This window comes from Cryptotermes secundus, unplaced genomic scaffold, assembly GCF_002891405.2.
Source record: "Cryptotermes secundus unplaced genomic scaffold, Csec_1.0 scaffold2069, whole genome shotgun sequence".
In the NCBI taxonomy this organism is placed as follows: domain Eukaryota; kingdom Metazoa; phylum Arthropoda; class Insecta; order Blattodea; family Kalotermitidae; genus Cryptotermes; species Cryptotermes secundus.
The window spans coordinates 412,192-421,390 of NW_019734999.1; the positions used below are offsets into that span (position 1 = coordinate 412,192).

The 9,199-nt window shown below is 40.8% G+C and overlaps 1 protein-coding gene across 1 annotated transcript in view; it reads right to left on the reverse strand.

Moving 5' to 3' along the window:
• The window catches only part of LOC111869220 (medium-chain acyl-CoA ligase ACSF2, mitochondrial), a 10,710-nt gene continuing 1,511 nt past the window's right edge, over positions 1-9,199 (reverse strand). Inside the window, exons 2-6 of the mRNA XM_023860558.2 lie at positions 6,881-6,985; positions 5,609-5,757; positions 4,240-4,381; positions 1,939-2,049; positions 1-1,090 (exon numbers count right to left, since the gene is read on the reverse strand). Of these exons, the coding sequence (XP_023716326.1) occupies positions 941-1,090; positions 1,939-2,049; positions 4,240-4,381; positions 5,609-5,757; positions 6,881-6,985 (657 nt within the window). The 3' untranslated portion in view covers positions 1-940. The remainder of the gene's footprint in view (positions 1,091-1,938; positions 2,050-4,239; positions 4,382-5,608; positions 5,758-6,880; positions 6,986-9,199) is intronic.

The following is a 9,199-nucleotide window of genomic DNA, read 5'->3' on the forward strand; positions in this document are numbered from 1 at the left end:
TTAAATATAGAAGCTACTAAGAGTATATTCTATGTTAAAGAATACAATAATATCTTATAATTTTTAGCAGTTTTCAAGGTCTTGATTAAACCTGTGTCCATGTTGTGTATTATCAAGATTATTTTCATAACTGACTTATCATAACAATTTCATTATAAATTCACCAGAAGATACATTTCAGTTTGTCAGCCATCTTATGTACTTCTTAGGTACCACTGTCACTTGAATGACTCACAGCACACCCTGTATCCCCTCTTCCCTGTTGACACTGTGACATGATTACTGAGACATCGCCCGCTGCTACATAACGGCTCAGTAAACACATATCGTGGCAATGTCCACATGCAAAACAAAAGAGGAAATGTTGGAAGCAGTGTTTTCTATGCAGTCCATCCTGAGGCTATATAGCAAGGGCCATCAGGAAAAGCTAGGCAGTTGAGAGCCAGTGAGTAGTCAGGGATGGCTAGTGATGCCATGAGCAAGTTGCTAGAGAGTTGCCAACCAGTAAGTATATCAGTAGGGACGCTGAGGAATCTACACTGTTGAGATCCGTTACCAGGCAACGGCTACTGAAGACAACAAGACTTTATGTGCGCTACAGTACAGTGATCTGTAAAGTGTGCAGATCTGTGTAACTGTTACAGATACCTGTCGTTAACAAGATACAAATGTTCAAATAATTCCAATTGCCAATTCAAACCTCATGTCTAGTCAGTAACATTTATCTCTTATTTAATGCAAAATTATTCTTGAAGGTAAATGCGTGTTAATTAATTAGTATCCTGGGGATGAGAATAACACACAATTAATTAATTAATCTAATAATTGTTCGGTAACACTGAAAAAACATTTAAAATATTTAACAATAATGGCAGTTTCATGTGTTATAAAGATTCAGCATGTTGAAATTAATACAAATTCCCTAAGTCTGCTTCTCAGCTCAATTTGTCTGCTGTTCCTTCACCACAGCCACCTGTTGGATCTCTGTTATTAGTGCATTGCGGAGGGAGGCCTTGATAACCTTCCCCATCGGCGTCTTTGGGAACTCTTCAATGAACCTGATGTACCCTGGAATTCGATAAGCTGCAATCTGCAATAAAAGATAATGAAATTTTATGGCCGAGACTGCATTTGGCTTGTTCTGAAACCAGTCCAGGAACCAGAGTACATCATACTTTGTGTAAGCAACCTTAGATTTGTAGTAGTAGTAGTAGTAGTAGTAGTAGTAGTAGTAGTAGTAGCAGTAGCAGCAGTAGCAGTAGTAGTAGTAGTAGAGTAGTAGTAGTAGTAGTAGTGAAATGCGAGTACCAGAGGTAATGCTGTCTGTTGTTGTTAAGACTAGTTCATGGTTAACAGCATTAGTGCCATTTGGATCCTGTTTTGGTTATGGTGATTTTTGCTAATATTTTTTTTTTCTCTAAGTACCTGTATACTCTATTTGTATTTGCAAAGGATATTCATCTTTATCATGCGCCATAAAGATAATTTTGCTTGGTTCATTAACACAGAATGGTGTGGGTTTTATTTAATACCATTTTCAGCACTTTACGGTATATAGCATCAAAAAATAATAGGATAATCAATGAACAAATTGGAATGGATGTGCTCATGGCCTAATCAAAATAATGTTCCAATATCTTCTGGAAGAGACTGAGGACAATCACAAAAACCTCAACACTGTCAATGTCCCAGACAAGATCTGACATACACATTCCCTGAATATAAGTTAGAAGCATTACTGATTAAGCTAACTTACTTGACAACCCATAGATCTACTGGTCAATCAAGCGAGGGAACGGCCTGCCAAGTAAATGACCAGCAGTCAACTGACAGTTCAAAAGACTGATGAAACTGGACCAATCAGTTGATCAGTCTGGAAAGACTTGGGAACAGTTTTAAGATTCTTCCAGTTAATTCTGTAAGTAATAAATCTCTTACCTTATCCTTGCAGTAGTTGATAATGTCCTGATCGGTAAGTTTGATTCCACTTTTCAGGCGAAGATATACGCAGATTTCCTCCCCAACCTTTGGGTCTGGCACTCCAAATACCTTCATATGGTAACACATTATCAAATTATCTTGTATTCACAGGGCATTGCGATCAGTAAAATATATTGCTAAAAGACATTTATTTGTTTTCATTGCTACTAATGGCTGGTAACAACCTTATCCTCATCAGAACTAACTATACATTCATTCATCCCTCAAGAACACTTAGTTATGATCCAGCAATTATGAATGACTGAACATTACACTTAAGGGAATGATGTGACCCTTCCATATTCAGGAAGTCTATGGTTCAAATCTCTGCCCAGACTCTGAATATCTTGATTGAGGTGTTACATGGTGCTCTTAGCCTGCAAATTCTGTGGCAGCAGCTCAAATTAGGCCATGACTATTTCCTTCCTAATCCTCTCCAATCATCATAACATCTGACTGCACATAGTATGAATGGAAAACCACTGGCATCAATGCCAAGTGCGCCAGGAGAACAGATGCTGGCTGGCACCGGTGATTACAGGCTTTGTCCATATTAACATCTGGAGCAAAATGATGATTCAACAGTTCACCAGTTCTTCTTCAGACAATACACTGCACACTGCCCCAAGATACTGAGAGATGAGAACGGACAGCTACAAGAAAGCGCAACACTGTATTAGGTTGTCAATTACTTTGAACCACAAAAAGAAGCTGTCTCGAATGAAACGAGTGTGTCACACTTCATACAACACAGAAGCTAAGAACTGAAGAACTCTTTAACAAATGTGCAGCAGTAGATATCTTATTAAGCTGACCGCCTCTGTGGTCCAGTGGTCAGAGTTCCTGACTGCAGATCCAGAGGTCACGGGTTCGAGTCCTGGCGCTAACAGATTTTCTGAGAAGTAGTGGGTCTGGAATGAGGTCTACTCAGCCTCATAAGGATAATTGAGGAGCTATTTCAAGGAAATAGCGGCTCCGGTCTAGAAAACCGAGATCAACGGCCATGGGGAACCTTTGTGCTGACCACGTGACACCCTCTATCTGCAAAAGTTGGCACTAACTTTGCCAACAAATGGCGGTACAGTTTGCTTGCAGACTACAGGCCATGGAGTTTGTTTTGTTTGTTATTAGTATGTCAGATTATAGAGCTAAATAGTATGTAAAGGTAAAGGTACGTTCTCTCTGTGCTTAACTAATTAAGCAATACATCGTGAAGGTGTATGGTGTGTGGATGTATAGATCCATGTATTCATGACCTTGGCTTTGGTTGGAGGTGAGCAGTCAGCTTCATTCCCTGGCTGCTTCTGCCCCAGTACCCATTGGACAGGAGGCTGCATGGAAGACGCGGAGAGCAGAAAAATCTCACCCCTACCAGGACTCGAAAACTCTGACCCCTCAGCCGTCCAGCCCATAGCCAGACACTATACTGACTGCACTATCCCGGCTCCTGCTAAATGGCAGTAGGACTGTTGAAGAGTTCATTGGTAGGGATGTAGAAAGAAGCAGTCATGGGTTAACTGAGGTACTGTGCTGGCATGTGCCTGGAGAGACTGAACAAAATCACAAAAAAAAAAAAAAAAAAAAAACCCTCAGTCAGGATAGGCAGTGCCTTGACTGAGATTCGAGTGCCTCTTGACTAGACGTTTAGGGCGTTACCACTATACAAACCTGCCAGGAAAATGACTGTTAATACAGTTTTTGTGTAGTATAGAAGATACTGCATGATAGAAAGTTTATTATTAATTTTACCCTGATTTCAAGTGGTCAGATAGAATGTGACTGCAAAATTTGAGGTTTTCACGGCAGTTACTATGTAGATCTTGTGTGAACTAACGTTTCGGAGGAACGTATCGCCTCCATCTTCAGGGTAGAGAAATCCATGAGCGAAGAACCAGCTTGAGCAGGTGGCTGCCACATCCAAGATGGCATTCTTAGAAATTTGAATGAGTTAAAAAAAGAAATTCAGATCATTCTCTACAGGGACCAATGGAAGACTTGTGAACACAGTGGGAAATATCTGGGTTCACTAAAAACAGGGGAACTTCTTCTTATGGGTATTAATATAGCTGATGAACATGCAGGCAACTTCAGCCTGAATGTGGTAGGTTCTGAAACACACATTCTTCAGAATGATAAAACTAAAAGTAGATGTATCTGTCTTGGAATGAAGCAATGTTATCCATCAGGTGTTCATCTACTGTACTGACTAAGTCATTTTGTTCAACTGTTACTACACTTATGCTTGTACTGCAATCTTACCACAGCCTCTAGGACATCTGGATGATTCTGGAAGAATTCTTCCAACTCCACTGGAAAAACTTTGTCAGCAAATTTGATGATCATGTCCTTGTTTCGACCCACACAGCGTCCATATCCGTCCTCATCCAGAATAAACTGGTCCCTACAGGCCAACAAAAGCTATGAATTGTATAACTCTTTCACTTCCGTTCAAATGATGTGTCTAGTTTCTGTACGACACTCATTTTCCTGCTGGAACAAAGTCTTTAGGAAATCCCTCAAGCACGTAAGTCTTCATACAATTTCCAAGCACAGCTGCTATATTGGTTTGCATGAAGATATGTACATGAAGTATGAGACTGAGTTAGGTTCACGTGGCATAATCTACATACAAAGGTTCACTAACCTTTTCTTTGCTGCGGGTTTAGGTTATGTTACAGATGTACATAACATGTCCTTTGATAAGTTAGATAAGGTTACAGAGGTACATATATGTCCTCTCACACTTCCATACTCTAAATTTGTCACAAAGGGGCACGCGGTAGCACAGTTGGTTGAGGCACTATGCTACAAGCCAGAAGGTCGCAGGTTCATTTCCTTATGATGTCAATGGATTTTTCAATTGGCCTAATCCTTCCAGCCGCACTATTACCCTGAAGTTGACTCAGCCTCTAACAGAAATGAGTACCAGGAATCTTCCTGGGAAGTTAAGGGCGGCTGGTGCATAAGGCTGACATCCTTACCGCCATCTGTGAGCCACTTACCTACAAAATGTGGGAGCCTCAATGTCTCACAACCCTACGGGCCTCCACAGCCTGTTACAGGAATAGCTTAAATTTTTCTATTTTTTTACCATATTTGTCAAATAACTCAGAAAGGAAAGGGTACAACATGCAAATTGTTTCACAGTTTATTATAGAAATATAATACATAATGATAACATATCTGCCTTTACTTATAAACTAAGTAAAGCAGTAAATATATGTGAGTTTTGTAAAAAACTGGGCTATCTGGTGCAAATATATCACCTTGGATGATGGACTCCTTATGCAGGAGATTAGGTCTTGCCCATTCTCACAGATTTCCTTCTGAGGGACTGAGTCACTCAGTTTAGTGATAGCTACATAAGAAAAAGTTTTAATCTGAGGAGTTTGCTGTTATCATGGTAGTATTTTTAGAGTAACTGGTGCATAAAACTTGGGTCTTCTGAGATGCGATGTTATCAACATTTCACCTTCCACCCTTGTCTTCAGGGTAGTCTGAAGATGGAGGTAATAGTTCATCTAAAATGTTGGTACCTTCTACAAGAATATGTGGCATCATATTCCATGAGACTGAAACCTGCAGTCTTTATGTTGCACAGTGCCATCTATGAATGACAGATTCTTACCCAGTTTTCGTCCATCCATCTGGTCGAATGAATTCGCGTGTTTGTTCTTCATCATCCCAGTAACCTAGCATGACTGAATAACCTCTGACCCAGAGCTCCCCTTTTGAACCCATTGGAACCATCTGCCCATCTTGGTCCACAATTTTTGCCTGTAAATTAAGAAATTTATGTAACATTTTTATTTTAATAAGTTGTTTAAAAATGCTACATATGACGCAAACATTTTTTTATAAAGTTTAATTCTGTGTCCAAGCAATCTTGTTGACTCCACAAATAATCATAATACTGTTCATTCTTTCTGTTTCTGAACAACTACCCAAAGCCAGTTGAGATTTAAACAGGAAACTGTTAAGACAAAAATTTGTCAAACATACCTAACCTCAATAATCTGAAAAGTTCTGGAAAGACAACTACATTTATACAGGACAATTCACTCAGAAGAGGTAAGGAGTTAGTAATTATAAATCATGCACTAATTTAGCAACAAAAACAAAACTTGGCAACTCTGACCTGGTGCCTTCCTGCCTGGTTTGTGTCATTTCCTGATGCATGTGAACATGGAACACCATACTGGTCTTTGTCTCTGTAGGACATACTAGGACTTCTCAGTCTGTTACAGTCTTCACCAGCCGTTGTTTGGTAGCAGCTTCCAACAGTGGATGTTCCCCTTCTTCTGGGTTCCTGAACTGTTCCAGCCTTAGCTACAAGCTTCTCACAAGTGAACCCCAGCAGTTATCTAACTGACTGCTACTCCTGTCTTGTCTTGCTTATAACATCTCGGCATGGACTGAGTACAAAACGCCATTCCTCTGTTCCAGTACAATTGTTGCTTAATGATGGCATGACATGTTCCACTGTAGCGTGTGCAGCCATCAGCACAGACCAGATAGAAAACACCATTCCTCTGTTGCTGTTTACGGGCAGCTGCCTAGTAGCAGCCAGCTGTCGTAACTCCAAAATTCTTGCTTTGAGTTAATATGCCACAATATATGAGGACTGCAGACAGCTTGAAAATGTGACTGAAAGAAAGGGCTAAATCAGGGAGAATAAGAACAGTAAGGGATTTGCCGCTCATAGCAGATACATGATGACTGCAGAAGCAGTTAGTGCAAATTATTAATATTCTGTCAAGTTTAATATCCTAGTATAAATGTAGAACTTCTCAAGGTACTGAAATGAGGTATTTTTGACAAACTTTCTTCAAAAGTTTTTCCAGATGAAAATTTAAACAGGTTTTATACTAGCTGAATATAAACACCAATAATGTCAGACCTCCATGTGATCACAGATGCGTCCCACAGTGGAAGCTATCTTGTCCAAACTGTCACCTGACCTGCCCACGAAGAAGAAACCTATTTCTGTCATCCCATACATTGGCTGTGAACACATAAGCATAATTATAACCAGCACATGACTGACAGACTGTGCAACAGCAGAACCCAAAGGTTCAACAATCTAACACCAGCGCCCACCACTGGGCCAGCTTAACCTATGTCATCCTCTGATATATAAGGGTAACTCAAAATGTAGTTACAAAACGTTCATACATTTTCTTGCAATTTGTCAAAATGTTGAAGGGATATGGACATCCTTATCTTAGTAATGAATAACTTAACCTTCAATAATTTTGAATCACTTGAAGGCATTCAGAACAAAGTGATAACACTACTCAAGAAATTTTCAAAAAATATTTTCCAGCAATGTATGTAGGCATGGTAGAGATGCCAGAATAGTCAAAAGTCAAGTAATACAAAGATGATTATACACACTAAATGCCAGATACAATTAAAGTCAGGATAACTCAACTGATACAGTGACTGGGCTATGAACTGCAAAACCAAGGAATCAGGGTTTTACACCCAGCAAATGGTTAGAAATTTTTCTCTCCTTTGCAGTGTCCAGAATGGCTCTGGGGACCACCCAGCGTCCTACCCAATGGGAACTGGGGGCTCTCTCCTCGGAGGTAAAGCGGGTGGGGTGGGAAGTTGATTACTCACCTCCATTTGGAGTAACATTTCCAATTAGCGGCCTCCGTAGTCTAGGGGTAACGTTCCCACCTCATGACTCGTAGTATGCGGGTTCAAACCCGGCGGAGGTCATGGAATTTTTAAGGGCGGAAAAGTTCAGGGAACAAGTCCTCCGGGAGGGACTTTAAGCCATGTGTCCCGTGACATAGATTTATGGCACGTAAAAGAAACTCATGTCTCTAGGAGACCTCTGAGCTAAATTACAGGCACTTTCCCGCCCAAGTAGTTTCCAATGCCTCTGGTAGATGGGGGAAGCATCAAAGGTACTGAGGGCTGACCTTGTTGGGTCAACGGGGCTGATGGCACGCACCGTTACCGGTAGGGTATGGCGACAGTAGAAATTAAAGGGGGACGCACAATGGACCAATAACTGGTCTAAGTGCATGGGGAAACCCACCCCCTCTCATAATACGAACATGAATACAAACATTTCCAATTCCCCATATTGACAGTACAAACATAAAAGCAAAGGTGTCCCTCATGAAGGCGCATTGGGGACTGGATGCACAGTTCCACCATCTTGACATCAGCAATAGATAAAGATGAATGGTCAGCTTCATGCCAAACCTGCTTTACCCTTGGGGAAACAGCCCTGGCACATGCAGGATAGGTGGCTGGGTGTGCCCTTGCTGCTAATCAAAACCTAGCTGTCCAGCTTGTAGCCCGCTGTTATACCGACTGAACTATCCTGGCTTCTCACGGTTCTTAACTAAGTGCAGAGACAACTTTTTCTTTACCTTTAGCACAGTCACTACATATTAACAGACAATATTCTTTCTTATAGAATTGGTCGGTTCAATTGCCAGACCAAGAGAATAAATCCCATTGACTCACACAGACTCGCCTGATATTCAAAGTATCCATCATGCCCTGGATAATCTGTTGGGTGCAGGGGGCTCCACCGACTGCCCCAACTTTTAGTGTTGTCAGAGTCACGCCGAGCTTCTTGGCGTTGATTATCAGGTCTGCATACAGAGAAGGTGAAGCAATAATGTTCGTACACCTGCAATTATAAGAGCCATCAAGTTATGCTTTCATTCAAACATCACATTTTGAACGAGTTAACCTCTAAGGGGTCCAATAGAGTAGGTGTACCCCTCCCCCATTTGGGACAGAAAGAGATCCAATTTCTGAAACATTGTGTTCTTTAGAATACCTGACAATGGACAAAGCCGAAAAACCCAGTAATTCTGAGTGTAATACACCATCATCAGAAGCTTTTGGAATCTACTTATTAACTGCAAGTTATTCACTAAATACAAATTCATTAAATATGGGAAAATGATAAACTATGTTGCTTACACTGAGCTTCAGCCAGGGGCCAGAAAAAACAGTCACTCAATACGTAATTTCAGCAAACACTGGAAGATCAAATCAGGATTTCACTGTACTTCTATCACAGGGCGAATTCAGAAGAAACTCCACAACTGTATCAATGGTAAAGTTGTTCCTGCACTCAATTAGGCAAGCACTATGCCATGAAGCCGTATGGGGGAGTGGAGGTATAGTTCCATTTCTCTTGATGCTGACATTAGATGGAGGTGACTGGTCAGCTGTATGGCCT